Source organism: Moschus berezovskii, chromosome 4 (genome assembly GCF_049115385.1).
Source record: "Moschus berezovskii isolate FMDL1 chromosome 4, NW_MosBer_1.0, whole genome shotgun sequence".
Lineage (NCBI taxonomy): Eukaryota > Metazoa > Chordata > Mammalia > Artiodactyla > Moschidae > Moschus > Moschus berezovskii.
The window spans coordinates 64,388,730-64,411,138 of NC_142463.1; the positions used below are offsets into that span (position 1 = coordinate 64,388,730).

Consider the following 22,409-nt stretch of genomic DNA (forward strand, 5'->3'; position numbering starts at 1 on the left):
ACCCATGAGTGAAGATGAAAGCATTTATTTCAACTTAATGGAAACACATCAAATGTGCACATGTGTGTACTAATGAAGAGGAAAAGTTAAAATGTTACATAACCTCTTGCTTCTTCTCCCTCTGTAACTCAGCTTGCTCCTTGCAGTCTGGATCACATAGGTCACACAGTCTCAGGAAGTGTGGGCTTATAGTACTAGTACTAGCTTATCTCACTCACCCTTGTCCTGCTCTGTGCAACTGCCCGGCCCCTGCAAACGTGCTAATCATGCCTGTCCGTGTAAAGGTCAGGCGTCTCCTTCCCCACGTTGACTACTATTCCCGCACACATGAAACCCCTTAGTTTAAACCAGCCTATTGCCCACTATAGTCTAGTTTATAAAAACTCTGTAAGCCCTTTGTTCGAGGCTCAGAGCTTGGAGTATTAATTCCTCGGGGCCCACTGGCGTAATAAACCTGAGTTCTCCTACTCTCCAAGTGTGGTACTTGGTTTCTCAAGTACTGGGTTCTGCAACACTAAGTCACTTCAGTCTTGTCCAACTCTTTGCGACCCCATGGTCTGTATCCCACCAGGCTTCTCTGTCCATGGGATTCTCCTAAAACTGGAGTGGGTTGCTATTTTCTTCTCCAGGGAAATCAGTCCTTAGAGAGATATTCATAGCTCTAAATTAGAATAGAGCTAAAAATCAATTAAACATTAAATGGTACATAGAAAAAATTAACAAATCCAAAGGTTGGTTCTTTGAAAACATCAATGAAGATGAACCCTTGATTTCATCCCAAGCAAAAACAAAACCAATGAGAACCCAAAATCATGTTCCTCCTCATTCCAGTAGATGGCAACTCCCACAATACCAGCTGTTAGACTACTTAGGCCTTAGATTACCTTTGACTCCTCTCTCACACCATTTAAGTGACTCAGCAGCAATTATGTTGACTGTACCTCAAAATATGTATAGATTTTGACCACTTCACACTGTCACTGTTGTTAACACTCTAGTCCCTCATCCATGGGAGGAGCTTGGGTAGACCAATGAAGTCTCTAAACTGGTATTCCTATTTCTACCCTTCCCTTATCCCAACCTATTCTCTGTGATAGCCAGGACCATCCTCCTATAACATAAATTGCATGATGCCATCTTTCTACTTTGTTCTTGTTCAGTCACTCAATCATGTCAAACTCTTTGCAACCCCATTGACTGCAGCATTCCAGGCTTCCCAGTACTTAGAACTCTCCAACAAATACATAATAGAAAAATTCAAACCAAAATTCTGACCTGTAAGGTCTGAACTAATCTGCCTCCTACTATCTCTCTGATCTATCTCCTACCACTTATCTCATTCAGCTATTCCTCAAAGCCTGCCAAGCATCCTCCCGCCTCAAGGGCTTTCGACTTCCTGAGTTGTTTCTGTTTTTTAACCTTTTCTTCATCAGGATGGCAAAAATGGTGATTTTTAATTCTAGTATTCTTTCTTAATTTGCTAGATTTTTCTGTAAAACGAAACTTCCCTTCATCAACCATTTGGTTGTACTGATACTGTGCAGGGCCCTGTTGGGCTCCTGGGCACAAGGATTTTCTGTGTCCCCCATTTCTTTGATTATAGGAAACAGCCTTCCTTCAGCCTCTATGATGTTCCCTGAGTTCCAAACGGCAAATTCAAGCAATTGTAAATTAGGGGAAGGGAGGTGATGTGAGATCAGGGAGAAAACAAACAATCAAGAGGAGCCTTGGGGCAAGGTCTTCTTTCCCCCATCAAAGGATACATACAACAGTATCTTTGAGCTATTTTGCAGATACTGAAACTCGCCAGGTGAGAGAAGTTAACAAATATATAGACCCCAGACCAGTTGGACCTGAAGGTTGACAATGTAGACTCCTAACTTACCTCATCACTAACCCTTCAGAAGAATGTCCACAAGATAATCATGTAGTCCTCTTTGAATTATTACTATAAAACTTGTCTCTATTATTCCCAAGTTGGGACACATGGTTTTAAGAGTATGAGCCCACTGTGTCCCCCTTTTCCTGGCAAAAAATAAAGCTATCCTTTTCCATGTCACTCAAAACTATGTCGCCGAGATTTAATTTGGCACCAGTGTATAGAAAAGCTGAGCTTTCAGAATCAGAACTAAGCTTTAATTCTAAGAAAGGTAAGGAAATTTCATAAGAAAAAATTATTATTTCCCTTTATTTTTCTTCTATTTACCATTTTTTTTAACATAATGACATTGTGGTATAATAAAAGTATTCAGTTCAGTTCAGTCACTCAGTCATGTCTGACTCTTTGTGACCTCATGGACTACAGCATGCCAGGCCTCCCTGTCCATCACCAAATCCCACAGTTTACTCAAATTCATGTCCATTGAGTCAGTGATGCCATCCAACCAGCTCATCTTCTGTCATCCCCTTCTCCTCCCACCTTCAATCTTTCCTAGCATCAGGGTCTTTTCAAATGAGTCAGTTCTTTGCATCAGGTGGCCTAAGTATTGGAGTTTCAGCTTTAGCATCAGTCCTTCCAATGAATATTCAGGACTGGTTTCCATTAGGATGGACTGGTTGGATCCCCCTGAAGTCCAAGGGATTCTCAAGAGACTTCTCCAATGCCATAGTTCAAAAGCATCAATTCTTTGGCGCTCAGCTTTCTTTATACTCCAACTCTCACATCCATATATGACTACTAGAAAAACCATAGCCTTGACTAGATGGACCTTTGTTGGGAAAGTAATGTCTCTGTTTTTTAATATGCTGTCTAGGATGGTCATAACTTTCTTTTCAAGGAGTAAGTGTTTTTTAATTTCATGGCTGTAGTCACCATCTGCAGTGATTTAGGAGCCCCCCAAAATAAAGTCTGCCCCTGTTTCCACTGTTTCTCCATCTATTTGCCATGAAGTGATGGGACCAGATGACATGATCTTTGTTTTCTGAATGCTGAGCTTTAACCCAACTTTTTCACACTCCTCTTTCACTTTCATCAAGAGACTCTTTAGTTCCTCTTCACTTTCTGCCATAAGGGTGGTGTCATATGCATATCTGAGGTTATTGATATGTCTCCCGGCAATCTTGATTCCAGTTTGTGTTTCATCCAGCCCAGCGTTTCTCATGATGTACTCTGCATATAAGTTAAACAAACAGGGTGACAATATACAGCCTTTTCCTATTTGGAACCAGTCTGTTTTTCGATGTCCAGTTCTAACTGCTGTTTCCTGACCTATATACAGATTTCTCAAGAGGCAGGTCAGGTGGTCTGGTATTTCCATCTCTTGAAGAATTTTCCAGTTTATTGTGATCCACACAGTCAAAGGTTTTGGCATAGTCAATGAAGCAGAAATAGATGTTTTTCTGGAACTCTCTTGCTGTTTCAATGATCCAGCGGATATTGGCATTTTGATCTCTGGTTCCTCTGCCTTTTCTAAATCCAGCTTGAACATTTGGAAGTTCACTGTCCATGCACTGTTGAAGCCTGGCTTGGAGAACTTTAAGCATTACTTTACTAGCGTGTGAGATGAGTGCAATTGTGTGGTAGTTTGAGCATTCTTTGGCATTGCCTTTCTTTGGGATTGGAAAGAAACTGACCTTTTCCAGTCCTGTGGCCACTGCTGAGTTTTCCAAATTTGCTGGTATATTGAGTGCAGCACTTTCACAGCATCATCCTTTAAGATTTGAAGCAGCTCAACTGGAATTCCATCACCTCCACTAACTTTGTTCGTAGTGATGCATCCTAAGGCCCACTTGACTTCACATTCCAGGATGCCTGGCTCTAGGTGAGTGAACATACCATCATGATTATCTGGGTCATGAAAATTTTTTGTACAGTTCTTCTCTGTATTGCCACCTTTTCTTAATATATTCTACTTTGGTTAGATCCATACCATTTTTGTCCATTACTGAGACCATCCTTGCATGAAATGTTCCCCTGGTATCTCTAATTTTCTTGAAGAGATCTCTAGTCTTTCCCATTCTATTGTTTTCCTCTATTTCTTTGCTTTGATCACTGAGGAAGGGTTTCTTATCTCTCCTTGCTATTCTTTGGAACTCTTCATTCAAGTGGGTATATCTTTCCTTTTCTCCTTTGCTTTTTGCTTCTCTTCTTTTCACAGCTATTTGTAACGCCTCCCCAGACAGCCATTTTGCTTTTTTGCATTTCTTTTTCTTGGGGATGGTCTTGATCCCTGTCTCCTGTGCAATGTCACGAACCTATATCCATAGTTCATCAGGCATGCTGTCTATCAGACCTAGTCCCTTAAATCTATTTTTCACTTCCACTGTATAATCATAAGGGATTTGACTTAGGTCATACTTTAATGGTCTAGTGGTTTTCCCTACTTTCTTCAATTTAAGTCTGAATTTGGCAATAAGGAGTTCATGAGCCACAGTCAGCTCCCAGTCTTGTTTTTGCTGACTGTATAGAGCTTCTCCATCTTTGGCTGCAAAGAATATAATCAGTCTGATTTTGGTGTTGACCATCTGATAATGTCCATATGCAAAGTCATCTCTTGTGTTGTTGGAAGAGGGTGTTTGCTATGTCCAGTGCGTTCTCTTGGCAAAACTCTATTAGCTTTGGCCCTGCTTCATTCTGTTCTCCAAGGCCAAATTTCCCTGTTACTCCAGGTGTTTCGTGACTTCCTACTTTTGCATTCCAGTCCCCTATAAAGAAAAGGACATCTTTTGGAGGTGTTAATTCTAGAAGGTCTTGTAGGTTGTCATAGAACTGTTCAACTTCAGCTTCTTCAGCATTACTGGTTGGAGCATAGGCTTGGAGTACCATAATATTGAATGGTTTGCCTTGGAAACGAACAGAGACCATTCTGTCGTTTTTGAGATTGCATTTTGGACTCTCTTGTTGACTATGATGGCTACGCCATTTCTCCTAAGGGATTTTTGCCCACAGTAGTAGATATAATGGTCATCTGAGTTAAATTCACCCGTTCCAGTCCATTTTAGTTCACTGATTCCTAAAATGTCGATGTTCACTCTTGCTATCTCCAATTTGCCTTGATTCACAGACCAAGCATTCCAGGTTCCTATGCAATATTGCTCTTTACAGCATCAGACCTTGCTTCTATCACCAGTCACATCCACAACTGGGTGGTGTTTTTTGCTTTGGCTCCATCCCTTCATTCTTTCTGGATTTATTTCTCCACTGATCTCCAGTAGCATACTGGGCACCTACCAACCTGGGGAGTTCATCTTTCGGTGTCCTATCTTTTTGTCTTTCATACTGTTCATGGAGCTCTCAAGGCAAGAATACTACAGTGGTTTGCCATTCTCTTCTCCAGTGGACCACATTCTGAATGTATACATTTGGTCTTTGTCCCTGGTTCCTGGCACAGAGATCCTAAAACCCTTGGAATTTTCTGAGTCACAGGAGTGCTTTTTGTTATTCATAACAAGCCCAAGCCCTTTTTGATCTGAGTTTATGCTAATGCGCTGACTGGAGAGAGGGAGCCAGATAGCTTCAAGATGGGGACTAGTCACCAGAAAGGGAAACAAGTGATTAGAGGGTAGAAAAATTTAGCCCCATCTCCTTCCCCACCTCCAGGGATAGGAAGGGGTGGTAAAGATTTAGTATAAAAACTCTTAAAGACAATCCAAGAGCTTCCACTAGGTGAACACACTGGGAGCATGATGTACCTGGGAAGGGCATGGAAGCTCTAGGCTTCCACCCTCCATATATTGCCCGATGAATCTCTACCTTTCAGCTATTTGAGTTCTATTTATTAATCATAAATTGGTAAGCCTTATTAAAGTGTTCTCCTGAGTTCTGTGAGCTATTTTGCTGCTGCTGCTGCTGCTGCTAAGTCGCTTCAGTTGTGTCTGACTCTGCACAACCCCATAGACGGCAGCCCACCAGGCTCCGCCATCCCTGGGATTCTCCAGGCAAGAACACTGGAGTGGGCTGCCATCTCCTTCTCCAATGCATGAAACTGACAAGTGAAAGTGAAGTCGCTCAGTCATGTCTGACTCTTAGCGACCCCACGGACTGCAGCCTACCAGGCTCCTCCATCCATGGGATTTTCCAGGCGAGAGTACTGGAGTGGGGTGCCATTGCCTTCTCCGGTGAGCTATTCTAGCAAAATATCAAACCTGGGAGAGGAAGAGATCGTGGGAATCCCTGGACATGTAGTCATCCAGGCACAAGTGTTCTGTTGTTAGCATCTCAAATGTGGGGAGTCATGTGGGATTGAGCACTTAAATCTGTGGAGTCTGACACTAACTTGGGGTAGTTAGTGTCAGATTAGAATTGAATTGTTGAATATACAATCTCATAGATGCAATTCCCTCAGTTCAGTTCAGTTGCTCAGTCATGTCCGACTCTTTGTAACCCCATGAATCACAGCACACCAGGCCTCCCTGTCCATCACCAACTCCCAGAGTTCACTCAAACTCATGTCCATCGAGTCGGTAATGCCATCCAGCCATCTCATTCTCTGTCATCCCCTTCTCCTCCCGCCCTCAATCCCTTCCAGCATCAGAGTCTTTTCCAGTGAGTCAACTTGTCGCATGAGGTGGCCAAGCTATTGGAGTTTCAGCTTTAGCATAAGTCCTTCCAATGAACACCCAGGACTGATCTCCTTTAGAATGGACTGGTTGGATCTCCTTGCAGTCCAAGGGACTCTCAAGTCTTCTCCAACACCACAGTTCAAAAGCATCAATTCTTTGGCGATCAGCTTTCTTCACAGTCCAACACTCACATCCATACATGACCACTGGAAAAGCCATAGCCTTGACTAGACGGTCCTTGGTTGGCAAAGTAATGTCTCTGCTTTTTAATATGCTATCTAGTTTGGTCATAACTTTCCTTCTAAGGAGTAAGCGTCTTTTAATTTCATGGCTGCAATCAGCATCTGCAGTGATTTTGGAGCCCAAAAAAATAAAGTCTGACAGAATTCCCTAGCATCCTCTAAAGGTGACCAATGAGGGCTTCTCTGCTCTTAGCTACAAAGTAAACTCATGCATTTAGAGATATTTGATGTAACTTAATCCACTACAGTTAATATTCTTAATGATGCTCAAATTATACCAATCTCTGACAAGTAGAAGCTTTTCAGATTGGCTTCTGAATACTTTTGATGTGACCCTAATAGTCATTGATGGCTAGAAGGAAAAAATTTAATGTATTTGTCATATTTGTCTGGTCCTTTACATAAGGTCCTTATGTTGTACAGAACAACAGGAGCACCTCAGTTTTCAGCATCTTATCATACTTTACACTGTCAGAATGTTGGACTGAGTACTTTTCATAGCAATCTGACTCTGTAAAAAAATTCTTAGAATGGGTCAGCATCTATACTCAACATATTTATTTAATTCACAAGCAAGGAAAAATGGGAGACATGACTGAAACATGGGAACAGAGGGCCAAAACCAGAAATAAAGTATAGCATAAAGATATACTCTTTGGAATTCAATATTTAATATTATTAATTAATAACATTTCATTTAATATTATTGAGTTGGCCAAAAACTTCTTGCAGATTTTTCCATAAGATCTTAAAATCCCAAATGAACATTTTGGCCAAGCCAATACTAACAAGACACTGTTAATAGCAGCTTACTAAAGCTATATGCTTTCATTGAATGGGATTAAATTTGAAGGAGCTATTGAACTTGACTAAAGTAATATATGCTACTAATTAAAGTTCAAAGAAAGTTTTTAACTAGCCTTTAAGAAGCATTTTTGGGAAAGAAATTATCTAGACACAAATAGATTGCCTGGACTGGACTGTAAGTATAGGGTAGACTGAAGATATAGATTCTTCATTTGGACTCATGTCTGAAGATCTACTGCATAATTGATCATGTATTAATTAATAGTAATAAAAATTTTCAGCACCCTGCAAATGAAGTTTATATTAAATAATAAATATGATGAACTGTGGACCTAGATGGAATTTGGTGGCAAGAAAAAATTCGTTCTCTCTAGCAAATAGAGAAGCAGAATTCACTTGATATTTTTTTAGAAAGACAATATTTCTATCAGAAATCTACTGATTTCAGCTAAAGAACTCAATAGTTTGCCTCTATTTTAAATTAGTCTTAATATTGCTAAAAAATGTTATATACCCACAAAATTTTTGTGTGGCATTCTGCTCCTCTACTATTTAGCAATTTAAATTTAACAACACAGTTCTAAGGGATGAGAGTTCAGTTTCACTCTTTATGGCGTTTATATCTTATTAGCATCCAAAGAATTAGCTGGAACCTTGGAATGGACATATTTTGTTACTATTACTAAATGAATTCAGAAAGTCTTTAATTATACTAGGTTACTCCACCCTCATCTTTCTTTCTTAAGGTGCTGTTTCATACATTCAAGGTTCATAGTGAACCACTCACTATGTTAGTAGATACAAATTCAGTTCAGTTCAGTTCAGTCGCTCAGTCGTGTCTGACTCTTTGCGACCCCATGAATCACAGCACACCAGGCCTCCCTGTCCATCACCAACTCCCAGAGTTCACTCAAACTCATGTCCATCGAGTCGGTGATGCCATTCAGCCATCTCATTCTCTGTCGTCCCCTTCTCCTCCCACCCCCAACCTTTCCCAGCATCAGAGTCTTTTCCAGTGAGTCAACTCGTCGCGTGAGGTGGCCAAGCTATTGGAGTTTCAGCTTTAGCATCAGTCCTTCCAATGAACACCCAGGATTGAACTCCTTTAGAATGGACTGGTTGGATCTCCTTGCAGTATAAGGGACTCTCAAGAGTCTTCAGCACCACAGTTCAAAAGCATCAATTCTTTGGCGATCAGCTTTCTTCACAGTCCAACTCTCACATCCATACATGACCACGGGAAAAACCATAGCCTTGACTAGACAGACCTTTGTTGGCAAAGTAATGTCTCTGCTTCTTAATATGCTATCTAGGCTGGTCATAACTTTCCTTCCCAGGAGTAAGCGTCTTTTAATTTCATGGCTGCAATCAGCATGCTGCTGCTGCTGCTGAGTGACTTCAGTCATGTCCGACTCTGTGTGACCCCATAGACGGCAGCCCACCAGGCTCCCCCGTCCCTGGGATTCTCCAGGCAAGAACAGTGGAGTGGGTTGCCATTTCCTTCTCCAATGTGTGAAAGTGAAAAGTGAAAGTGAAGTCGCTCAGTCATGTCTGACTCGTAGCGACCCCATGGACTACAGCCTACCAGGCTCCTCCGTCCATGGGATTTTCCAGGCAAGAGTACTGGAGTGGCTTGCCATTGCCTTCTCCGGCAATCAGCATAGGCGAAGGTAAAAAGTAAAACAGATTTAATTCTGATGCCAGTTAAACTGTGTTACCTTGGTTAAGTACTTACTTCTCTGAATATGTTTTCATCTATGGCAAGCAGAAGGTAATAAAGCCTGCTCTGAATAGTACCCTTAATTGAAGTGGAATTGAATGAGATGTCATACATAAAATACTGTCAACTGATATTAAAGTGCTAGTTCTTATTCCCTTATGAGGCCAGTGCCTTATTACTAATGTTGTCTGTTTATTGCTTCTGTTTAACATTTACAGAATGCCCAACACATGCTAGGCACTGGGCTAGATACACAGACAAAGAGGAATAAGATCTGGCCCCTGCATTCAAATAACTCAGAATCTATTAAGGAAGATAAACATGTGAAAACTTGTTTTGCTTGAACAGAGTTGAGAACCACCAAAGATAAGTTTACATTCTTTGCCTTTATGGTAAATACTAAATTATTTGTAAAAGTATAACAGAAAATAAAATGTTAGATTTTGCATCAATCTAGAGTATGTTTGCAAAATAAGCTTTATTCTTATTAACTTTAAAATAGCCTTATAAATAGAACATATTTCTATACTATCTTAAGGTATATTCATTCTTAAGAGACACAAGACTTTTTGTTTTATGCAACAAATAATAAATGTGATATTTTCAGTAAAAGTTGCATCTCTGGACAAATGAAAAGACCAAAAAACAAAAACCAACACCCAACTGCCACTTCTGAAGAGCTGGGAGCCAAAACAGGGGGTCAGAGCAAAAGCAATGTGTTGCATATACCTCTATATGCAACCAATGCAGGAGATTTGTGAATATCCTCAGTTCAATTTGTGGGTCAGGAAGATCCCCTGGAAAAGGGATAGGCTACCCACTCCAGTATTCTTGGGCTTCCCTGGTGGCTCAGCTGGTAAAGAATCCGCCTGCAATGCAGTAGACCTGGGTTCAATCCCTGGGTTGGGAAGATCCTCTGGAGAAGGGAATAGCTACACCCACTCCAGTATTCTGGCCTGGAGAATTCCATGGACTGGATAGTCCATGAGGACTGTATATAGCCCATGACAGAGGGACTTTCACTTTCATTTTTTCACTATACACACCACCAAAGGGGTGAGAAAACATCTAACCCACTTCTCTGATCCAACCCCTGAACACACCCATTTCCTCACCCCACATAAGGAATCTGAAATTTCTATTGACTGCTTAAGGCCAAGAACCCTGGTTGATATCAGTTCTAACAATTTTTATAAAATATATTAATCCAAACATTATTGTATAAACATTTCATAATGCACTGCATTTTCCAATGCAGTTAAATCTTTCTAAACTTGCAATTGCTTTAATTTGGTCTTTTCATAGGTTCAGGTAATCCCTTTTGAAATATGCTATTTCTTATACAAGTGACAAGATTTTTTATACAATTTTCTTAGAGGACAATAATTCTATGTTATTCTTGCTAAATAATAACTGAAAAGAGAAAAATTCTGAAAATGTCTTAATACTGTAAAATCCATTAACCTAAAAGGGATCTTTGTTCCCAAAGGAAAATAAATCCTGTGATTACATGTCAAAATTTATCCTTGAGAGTATGAAATCTGCATATTTATTGCATTGTCTTGAATAAATACTATAAGAGGATTACAAAGTATAAAACTTGAATGCTCTATTAATCCTGATTACTTTAAAGTACGTATTACTTTAAAATGTTAAATATCTAGAAAAATTGGTTTCATAAACCACACACTACTAGCCTTACTTGATGCATTTAAAACACAGTGGTGATTTTTAATACCTGTCACAATCTAAAGTGAAAGTGAAAAGAAGTCGCTCAGTTGTGTCCAACTCTTTGCGACCCCATGGACTGTAGCCTACCAGGTTCCACCATCCATGGGATTTTCCAGGCAAGAATACTGGAGTGGGTTGCCATTTCCTTCTCCAGGAGATCTTCCCGACCCAGGGATTGAACCCGGGTCTCCCGCATTGTAGGCAGATGCTTTACCGTCTGAGCCACCAGGGAAGTCCAAACTAATGTCCCCACAAATACGTGCAGTTAAAACAAATCATGGTCAGTTTTGGCTATTTTGAAGATGGTTATCAAATTATTAAATTTAAATATAAACTAAGACTGATATTCAGGTTTATATGATTAAGTTCCCAAGAGGTTCAGTTAGTTGTTTGCAAATTTTAATTAGAGCTTACAAAATCCCTAATATAGGGGTTCATAAAATATGTTATTGGTAAATAGTTATAGTCAAAATTATATTTATACTACTAAGTATGATATTAAAGAGACATCTTGAGATTAAGACTTCATCTCTCCTATAACATTTTACTGAAGGCACACATTCATATTAGTCAACACTGAAAAATACCCTGTTTTTAATCTTTGGACAAAGATAAATTTTTTGACACAGACATCATTTTCTCAAATATTTTCTCCTAAGTACACACATTTTACAAAGTCAATGAAATCAAAGGCTTTCCACTATTTCCGTCTTCATCTCTTCTCACCCTATTCTCCATCTTTTTTTGTTTCTTCAAGTATATGCTTATTATTGGCTGAGGCAAGGAAAGAGAAGGATGGCCCAAGCCATGCGGAAACCCCACGTCTATTCTGTCTTCCGTCAAGTTGTGGAGATGAGGCTGTTATTAGGATGGCAAGTCCCCAAGAACTTGAGCTCTGTGGAGAAACATGAGCTGGGTCTTTACAGCTACACTAGCCTTCCACTCGGAGAAGGCAATGGCAAGCCACTCCAGTGCTCTTGCCTGGAAAATCCCATGGATGGAGCAGCCTGGTAGGCTGCAGTCCGTGGGGTCGCTAAGGGTCGGACACGACTGAGCGACTTCACTTTCGCTTTTCACTTTCACACATTGGAGAAGGAAATGGCAACCCACTCCAGTGTTCTTGCTTGGAGAATCCCAGGGACGGGGGAGCCTGGTGGGCTTCTATCTATGGGGTCACACAGAGTCGGACACGACTGAAGTGACTTAGCAGTTAGCAGCCTTCCACTAGTCTAAATATCCCTGAAGTCCCCAGACAAAGCTTGGAGGGCTAGAGAATCACATATTTAAAAACAAAATTCTAATTTCTTTAGAAGGCATTTGTCTTTTTTTCTGGTACATATTCAGTAGTTAAAAGCCTCTTTTTCTGAGACATTTTATTAAACTCAAAAAATTGTTGAGAGTAATGAGAAACTGAGGGAGTCATCATTACATATTATTAATAAGGTATTACTTATGACGTGTTAGCACTGTAAAGGGCTTTGCTCACAAGTTATTTGGCCTTCACTCCAGCCCTATGAGGACATACTATGGTTTTCCCTGTTTTGGAGCAGAAAATGAAGCTTAAAGGGGCAAAGCAAGTAATTCGTTTCTAGTCATACAAATCAAGGGGCTTTCCTGGTGGCTCAGACAGTGGAGAAACCGCTTGCAATGTGGGAGACCTGGATCAATCCCTGGGTTGGGAAGATCCCCTGGAAAAAGAAATGGCAACCCACTCCAGCATTCTTGCCTGGAGAATCTCCATAGACAGTGGAGCCTGACAGGCTACAGTCCATGAGGTCACAAAGAGTCAGACACAACTAAGCACAGTGTACACAAATCAAGAGGGCTAAAACTTGAATCCAAATCAGTTAGACTCCAAAACCTGTGTCCTTAAGCTCTATCCTATCTTAACCTATATCTGTATGGTAACAGCTATTTGGTTACTTTTGAGTGAGGTAATTAATAAGCAGAGTTGTTATTAATGACCCTGAAATATTTATGATGTTACTGGCAACCAAAACCCTAATGCTAACATACACATGTACATGTGTGTGTATATATATATATATTTAATTGTATTTCCAATTCCACACCTGCTATCAAGGTAACCAGCCTGGTATATATCCTTCTGTTTTTACTACACTCATGCTACTATCTGTCACATTCTAGCATACAACTCTGTATGCTCATATTTTTACAGGTTTTCAGGTTAGTTGTTTTCATAAAAACAGGAGTATATCCTATAAGCATTATCCTCATAAATCTTTTTCAAGTGAAAATATTAGAGAAGTATGAAACAGGGAAATAAATGATGTTTTATTTCCTCAGTATTTATTTATACATTAAAATAATCTTGATTTAAGGTAAATTACTCAAATCATAATCTGTACATTGCAGAAGTTTCCATATATTACCATCATATTTTGACAACAAAGACTGGAATATCAAAGCAGGGCCATGCTTGCCTTTACCACTATCTATTTATAAATCCAAGCATGGTGGGCTCTCAAGGAACCTGGCCATCTGCCATCCTATGACAATCTTGCTGAAGACTCATGCTCTGGAGATGACAGAGATCCCCAATATTCCAAGGCTGACTTTAAAAAGTTAAAGACCTTCTTTAGTAATGTGCCGAAAATCACGTGATATTCAAAGTACTCACCTTTGTACCTGGTAATCCAGGTAACCCAGGATTTCCATGTGGCCCTGGTATGCCCTATATAGAAAAAAATATTCAGATCATTCTTAGGTCTAGATACAAGTAAGTGTTTATTACAGCATTCAAATAAATATTACATGATTTTGTTATTTTACAAAGTTCATTATCTCTTTTGAGGTCTTTGATATTTCAGTCTTAGAAAAGACACCAATTACAGAGCAGAACTGTGGTTTCTGTTTTTTGCTTCAAAACACTGCTTTGAGGTGTTTATGTCCCTCATTTACCACCTCTATCTCCAGCCACATTGCTCAGTGCTACTTCTAAAAGTTGTGCAGAGTAAGAAGCCCCAAAATAACAGAGAGCAATTGTTTTACTATCCTCTCAACATCCATTAACCCTTTCTGCACTTGGGTTTCGTTTATGCTTTGATGTGTGCCTTAAGACTTACCTCATTTAACCTTGCCCCTCCTACACCTGCTCAAATCTTTTTCAAGAGTCAACTGAGATACCACCTTTAAATTCTGGCTCTACCAGCATGAGGTGATTTCTCTTTCCTACTCAATCCCACAGAAACTGCTGCATATAAAATTAATTTGCAATTAATTATATGTTGCTGCTGCTAAGTTGCCTCAGTCATGTCTGACTCTGTGCGACTCCATAGACGGAAGCCCACCAGGCTCCCCCGTCCCTGGGATTCTCCAGGCAAGAACACTGGAGTGGGTTGCCATTTCCTTCTCCAATGTGTGAAAGTGAAAAGTGAAAGTGAAGTCGCTCAGTCATGTCCGACTCTTAGTGATGTCATGGACTGCAGCCCACCAGGCTCCTCCGCCCATGGGATTTTCCAGGCAAGAGTACTAGAGTGGGTTGCCATTGTGTTGCCTTGGGACAATTCTATTAATATTTTACTGCTATTTTAACTTCTTCATGACATGTGTTGTTTAGTTCTAGGATTATAAATTCTTTGAAAAGCAGTTGTTTTTAATATTTCCAGTGTAGTACTTAGCGTGTATCAGACTCCCAATGAATATCTATCAATTAGGGAATTCCCTGGTGATCCAGTTAGAATCTGGTGCTTTCAGTACTTGTGGTCCTGTTTTAATCCCCGGTGGGGGAACTGAGATCCCACAAGCCATGCAGCGTGGGAAATTTAAGAAAAAAGTGGTATCTGTTCATTTGAATTCAATAACTGCTTCTATTTACTAAATACCTACTATATGTAAGTAACTGTTACTACTTTATTTATTATTATTATTATTACTAATCCATATAACAATCCTGCGGGGTGATTATTTATTCCCTTTTACAAATGGGTAAACTTAGGTTCATACAACCAGCTAGTAGAAGAACAGAATTCATCTCCAAAAAGCCTTTCAGGTCTCCAGGGCTTCTATACTCATTTGGGCTTGGTACCCACCTATGTACCCTCTGGCTATGTAGTGGTTTAGTTGCTAAGTTATGTTTGACTCTTGTGACCCCATGGATTATAGCATACTAGGCTCCTCTGTCCATAGGATTTCCCAGGCAAGAATACTGGAGTGGGTTTCCATTTCCTCCCCCAGGGGATCTTCCTGACCCAGGGATTGAACCCAGTCTCCTGGAGACTGCAGATTCTTTACCAACTGACCTATGAGGGAAGGCTCTTCCTTCAGTTATACCTCTATCTCAACACAGAAATACTTAATATTTATGTTTTTTTCACTTCTGAATTAACAGAGCATTGTGTTTCAGAAGGGGGAGGAGTGACAGCAATGCAAACATGGAAAGTATATCTAGCAAGATGAAAACTAAGGGAAAAAATTAGATTTCATGACCTCTCATTTGTATAGTCTTCAAAAATAAATTTTTCAATAAAGTAGGTGGGAAAAATTTATGAGGATTAACAAATGAGGTGTTGATGTCAACATGGGACCAATGCGTATAAAGTATTATTCCACAGAGCTCATTAATGCAAGAGTGAGCAAGGACAGTAACTTTAGGAAAAATTAGCATTAGTGAAAGTCTGGGACTTTAAAAAAAAAAGATAACTTGCTGTTTGTTGCCAAATAAGATAAAATCTAGGGAGAGAAAAGGTTAAGTTGTAAAAGAACAGCCTTAGCAGTGGAGAGGGAATGCAATTAATGCAAAAGGGAACTCTGTCCCTCAGAAAGAAAAATCCAGGGTCTCCTGACAGAGGAGGAGGAGGACGGAAATGGTTTGCTGGCTGCAGGAGAGTGGACAAGTTTAGAAAACACTCTTGAGAGGAATGTGGTAGGTCATCAAGTACAGAGAAAGAAAAGAAATGTTAAACAGCTAGACCAGAATAAGCATTCATCTTGAGCCTCACATCAACAAGAGCTTGAAGTGAATATGGACCATTTAAATTAGCATTTTAGAGTGAGTTTTACATTAACTTGTTTATATGATAAGCAACAATTAGGAAAGAGAGTGGATTATATATGGTATTTACATTTGTCTCTATAACACACAATCATAATTCCTTTTCTAGCTCTTCGAAGAATTTCTGCTAGTAAAAGTTCTTTTTTTTTTTTTTGAGGTTTGAAAGAAATGAATTCTAACACAGCAATAAATCTTTTGTTGGACCTGTTTAATGTGAAAAACTACTGCTACCCTTGAGGAAGCTTTTTCCTCAGGACAATTATTGTTTTAGTTTATAACTCCAATATTTTCCACTCTGTAATCCAGGAATGCACTATTTTAAGGCTGCCCACTCGTCTTCATTTCCCAAAGTAAATGATCCCCACCTTGGACTATCAACTACAGATGAGATCACTTTATAACTAAGAATAATGTTACAAGTAGCACCAAAACAATCACTAATCTACAAATTTGATTATCTTTTTGGGCATGTTCACAGAGTATGCTTTGGCTGGGTGTTTACACTCAAATAAATAAGTGGCACATGTTCCCAAGCTTCTCTTGAATTGGCAAAGGCCAGGCTAAGTTTGACAATCCAGGCGGATTTCCAGAGGAAGTACAGACTGTACAACAGTAGGAAAAGCATACTGGAAAGCTACCAACTCTAACAGCAAGTGAGAAATGGAGCCCATCCACTTACCCGTGGACCTCTCTTTCCTGATGGACCTGGGATGCCTGCTGGGCCAGGAGGACCCTTGGAAAACAAATGCTGAGATTTAGACATGATAACAGACATATCCTTTCTCACAAGTCTTGTAAAGATTTCACTCCAGGGCTCTTTTTCGGACCCCAGTTACTAGCTGATGATGATTTTAAAATAACATGAAACCCCTCACCTTAATCAGCAGGAGTGAGAGTTGAAACTCCAATGTCCTCTTTAATCTGGTCAGATATGGCAGCAGGAAGTCTGTGACTTATGGTTACGGCCACTGTATCTGGTTTTTACAGGGAACTAGTAGTTTTGTGGGTAGTTTTTTACCTAAATTTACTTTTATTACTGAAGGAGGAATTCAATTTAGGGTTTGGAGACCAACAACTACAGGTTTTTGGGGGCTTTTTTCAAACACACTTCAAAAGAAGACTTGCCTTGAAAAAGTAAAGCACTGACCATTTTATGTTTTTTTAGAAGACTTATACCAAAGGTCTGTGTAATGTGTTAAACTGTTACAATGAGATCCTTCTAGTATGTGAAAGTTGCTCAGTTGTCTCCAACTGTTTCTGATCCCATGGATGATACACAGTCCATGGAATTCTCCAGGTCAGCATACTGGAGTGGGCAGCCATTCCCCTCTCCAGGGATCTTCCCAACCCAGGGATTAAACCTAGGTCTCCTGTATTACAGACAGATTCTTTACCAGCTGAGCTAGTATATTCAGTAATATATCTGCCCTACATAAAATGTAGCATACCAGGAGGTCAATAGAGTTAAATGGTTTTGTACAAACAAAATCAATTTTAAGTAAAAACATTAAAAAAGTAAAAACATCAATTTTAAGGTATTCTGAGTTATTTAAATGTCACTTTTGAAATATATCAAATAAGAAATAGGAAACTACTACTTTGTTTTCACATATTATGCCTTATCTTTTTTTAAACTTATTTTAACAATCAACTGGTGGAGGAATAAATATTCATTTGGGATATGATTAATACATATTCATTCATTCATCTGCCTACTCATTTCATTGTTACTGAGCACTCTGCTGCCATGGCATTATTGATGTCTCAGAGCATACACATAGCTATGTTTTACATTTATATACAATGTTTTACAAACATTTACTCATTACTGCAGTAAAAATACTATGAACTTTGATATTAAACATGTCAAGGTTAAGATATTAGCCCTACTGATCTTCACTGTCATGTAACATTTTTCTCTTTGAAACATTCTCCTTTATTGATGCTACAGTCATTTTTCAGTTTTCTAATGTTCTTTGTATATTTCAAACTGTCCATTTTCCTTGTTATTTTGCCTTTTTATATCCCTTAACAAAAAATTTTCATGTATTCCTTAAAATTAAAAAAAGTAATATTTCTCTTTAAACCACATAAAAGTAATATTTCTCTTCTCCATCCTGAACTATTTAAATATTTTGAGAATTACTACTATATCACTGGCTTCCATCAAAACTTGACTTTCGCTTATTTAAAAAAAAATTAAAACTCTTTTCAAATTAGTTCTGGTTCTACTTTTATCCTTAGAACTTAACAGATGATTTTAAGTCCTCTAAAATAAACTCTAAAAACAAAAAATTAAATGCAAAATTAAAATATCTAGTTTGGTTTACTGCCCTATCACGCTGCTTTGTGACAAAAGAAACATTACTACAATAACACTGAAAAAGCAATTATTACAGTTCATATTAGGTCGTGGTGGTGGAGCAAAAGTATATTTATGCTGTGATTAAAATATTTGAATTAATTAGCAATAAGTAAAAATAAATTTTAACTTGTCTTCACAATGTTTCACTACCATATCTTTGAGAATAAGTTATTAAGATGCATTTCCTAGGAACCAGAGAAGGAAAGCAATTTTATATGATATGATTTTTTTATGAATTATTTTCTACAAATGAAGTACTAGAAAAGGCACTTTAACTTATAGATTATTAGTTATTAAGAGAAAGTATAATTCAGTTTACGCTAGTAAAGTCATGCTCAAAATTCTCCAAGCCAGGCTTCAGCAGTATGTAAACCGTGAACTCCCAGATGTTCAAGCAGGTTTTAGAAAAGGCAGAAGCACCAGAGATCAAATTGCCAACATCCGCTGGATCATGGAGAAAGCAAGAGAGTTTCAGAAAAACATCTATTTCTGCTTCATTGACTATGCCAAAGCCTTTGACTGTGTGGATCACAATAAACTGTGGAACATTCTGAAAGAGATGGGAATCCCAAACCACCTGACCTGCCTCTGGAGAAACCTGTATGCAGGTCAGGAAGCAATAGTTAGAACCGGACATGGAACAACAGACTGGTTCCAAATAGGAAAAGGTGTACGTCAAGGTTGTATATTGTCACCTTGCTTATTTAACTTATATGCAGAGTACATCATGAGGAACGCTGGGCTGGAAGAAGCACAAGCTGGAATCAAGATTGCTGGGAGAAATATCAATAACCTCAGATATGCAGATGACGCCACCCTTATGGCAGAAAGTGAAGAGGAACTCAAAAGCCTCTTGATGAAAGTGAAAGAGGAGAGTGAAAAGGTTGGCTTGAAGCTCAACATTCAGAAAACAAAGATCATGGCATCTGGTCCCATCACTTCATGGGAAATAGATGGAAAAACAGTGGAAACAGTGTCAGACTTTGTTTTTTGGGGCTCCAAAATCACTGCAGATGCTGATTGCAGCCATGAAATTAAAAGACGCTTGCTCCTTGGAAGGAAAGTTATGACCAACCTTGATAGTATATTAAAAAGCAGAGACATTACTTTGCCAACTAAGGTCCATCTAGTCAAGGCAATGGTTTTTCCCGTGGTCATGTATGGATGTGAGAGTTGGACTGTGAAGAAAGCTGATCGCCGAAGAATCGATGCTTTTGAACTGTGGTGTTGGAGAAGACTCTTGAGAGTCCCTTATACTGCAAGGAGATCCAACCAGTCCATTCTAAAGGAGATCAATCCTGGGTGTTCATTGGAGGGACTGATGCTAAAGCTGAAACTGCAATACTTTGGCCACCTCATGCGACGAGTTGACTCACTGGAAAAGACTGTGATGCTGGGAAAGGTTGGGGGCGGGAGGAGAAGGGGACGACGGAGAATGAGATGGCTGGATGGCATCACCGACTCTGTGGACATGAGTTTGAGTGAACTCCGGGAGTTGGTGATGGACAGGGAGGCCTGGCGTGCTGTGATTCATGGGGTCGCAGAGAGTCGGACACGACTGAGCGACTGAACTGAACTGAACTGATAATTCAGTTAAAGGGCAATGCTATGGCAATCATCCAATCTAGAGTGAAATCATGCTTCAATCATTTACTTGCTGAATGACCTTAGACAAGTCAGCTACTCTTGCTAAGACTTAGTTTTCTCATCTTTATAATACTAATGATGTTATAGTGGAAATTAAAGTAATTGTATATAAAATACTTGCAACTATGTCTGATATAGAGTAATTAACCATAAACTATAGAGCAATTTTTTAAAGGTATGCATGGAGCACAAGCAGTACTCAACGTTAGTTACAATATTATTATTACTAAGGTAATACACTGAAGCAAATGTATCCAGTACTTGTAAGAGGTAGTAATGTCTGGTCGGTCTTGGAAGTCTTACATCTAAATCTTTTTATAGTTCACTCACTCATTGATTCATTCACTTAGTCAATAAACATTAGTAAGCATCAAAGCCTCCTGGAGCTGACAATGAGATAAAAAGACACCCACTAACAAATAAACACATAATATGCATTTTATTTAGTGATATGAAGAAAAGAACAAGCAACCAGGAAAGATCAACACAGTGCACACAATTTATATTGTGCTATGAGAGAATGAGTCTCCGAGGAAGCTCTAAGTTAGACCTAAAAAAGAAGAGGAATGAGGAAAGAGGAGAAAGTAAAATTTGAAAATAGGAATAAAATGAATGACAGCATGAGTGAAATAAAACAAACAAAAAATACAATCTCATTAAGGAGCTAGAAGAAAGCCAACAGTGGAAGCAAGCAAATGTGGAACAAAATGATGCTGCAGAGGAAAACAGGGGCCAGATGACATATGGCTGCAAGGGTCATGATAAAGACTTTTTAGTTTATTCTAATTGCTATACTCTCCTGTCAGTTCAGTTCAGTTCAGTTCAGTCGCTCAGTCGTGTCTGACTCTCCGCGACCCCATGAATCACAGCACACCAGGCCTCCCTGTCCATCACCAACTCCCGGAGTACACTCAAACTCATGTCCACAGAGTCGGTGGTGCCATCCAGCCATCTCATTCTCCGTCGTCCCCTTCTCGTCCCGCCCCCAAGCTTTCCCAGCATCAGAGTCTTTTCCAGTGAGTTCTGTCACTGAAGAATTTTAAGCAGATAAATGGCATGATTTAATTTACATTCTAAAATGGATCACTAGAGAATTTCTATAAAAGACAGAATGAGAACATTTTTAAAACTACCCTCCTTCCCTCAAAAACCCACTGACAACAACAAAAAATACCAAAAGAAAAAAACTTCTCTGATGAAACAAGGAAATGACCACAACCAAAAACCACAAAATATGAAAATTATCTTTCAAATAGTGAGACATTTTGGAATAAGGAAAGATGCTGAAAGATGACTAAAAACAAAAAACCCTCCTCAGACCTCAAACCTGGGACAGGCTACAGAATCTAACAGTATATCAGTCCAGAAAGTTCATCTCAACGATCCTTTAATGACAATAGCTAAGTTCAAGGGAAAAATAAAAGCCACAGGGAATATAATTCATGACCCTGCAAATATCCAGTTCAAACAACCGAGAGTAAGGAAGGTAGAGCTGAAAAGGAAGAACCCATCATTTTTATGATCTACAACAAATCTCCTAACCTAAGGAGATTTCTGATGGAGGGAGGACATAAAAGACAAGAGCATAAATCATTGTATCACTTCTCAGACTGATACAGAGGGTTTCATGCACATGAAAATGAGAGGAGAAACATTTCTGGGTAGAGGACAAAATACATATCGAAAGATGGCATTGAAGGCAGCGACTTAAATTTGATGCTGTGTACTACTCCACCTTACTCCCTTTTGCCTCTCCCTGCTGCTGCAGCTAAGTTGCCTCAGTCGTGTCCGACTCTGTGCGACCCCATAGACGGCAGCCACCAGGCTGCCCCGTCCCTGGGATTCTCCAGGCAAGAACACTGGAGTGGGTTGCCATTTCCTTTCCAATGCATGAAAGTGAAAAGTGAAAGTGAAGTTGCTCTGTCGTGTCCGACTCTTCGCGACCCCAAGGACTGCAGCCTACCAGGCTCCTCCATCCATGGGATTTTCCAGGCAAGAGTACTGGAGTGGGTTGCCATTGCCTTCTCTGTTGCCTCTCCCTATACCATGCTAAAACACATAGTGGCCCAAATACAGTTGTATCTATTTTTAAAATGAGCGATAACCAGAAAGAAACCAGCAAGGGACCTATACATTTTGAGGAAAGGGGCAAAGTGTTAGGACAGAAACATAAATTAAAAGTAGATGAAAAATTTTTACCAGAAAAGGATTACTCCATGCAGAGAAAGAAGTTCATATAACTCATTATAAATCCAAAGAATTTCAAGATGCTGTTTTTCTACAAAAAGAGCTCAAAGAAGAGTCATAAAAGACAAAAATAACAACCAAGGTAATGAAATGTGAGCCAAAAGAGCTTAAAGATTGAAAGAGCAAAAAAAGAAA

At 39.4% G+C, this 22,409-nt stretch overlaps 1 protein-coding gene across 1 annotated transcript in view; it reads right to left on the reverse strand.

Moving 5' to 3' along the window:
- Positions 1 to 22,409, reverse strand: part of COL24A1 (collagen type XXIV alpha 1 chain) — a 440,433-nt gene that overhangs the window by 369,884 nt on the left and 48,140 nt on the right. Inside the window, exons 4-5 of the mRNA XM_055403313.2 lie at positions 16,695 to 16,748; positions 13,643 to 13,696 (exon numbers count right to left, since the gene is read on the reverse strand). Coding sequence (XP_055259288.2) covers positions 13,643 to 13,696; positions 16,695 to 16,748 — 108 coding nt within the window. The remainder of the gene's footprint in view (positions 1 to 13,642; positions 13,697 to 16,694; positions 16,749 to 22,409) is intronic.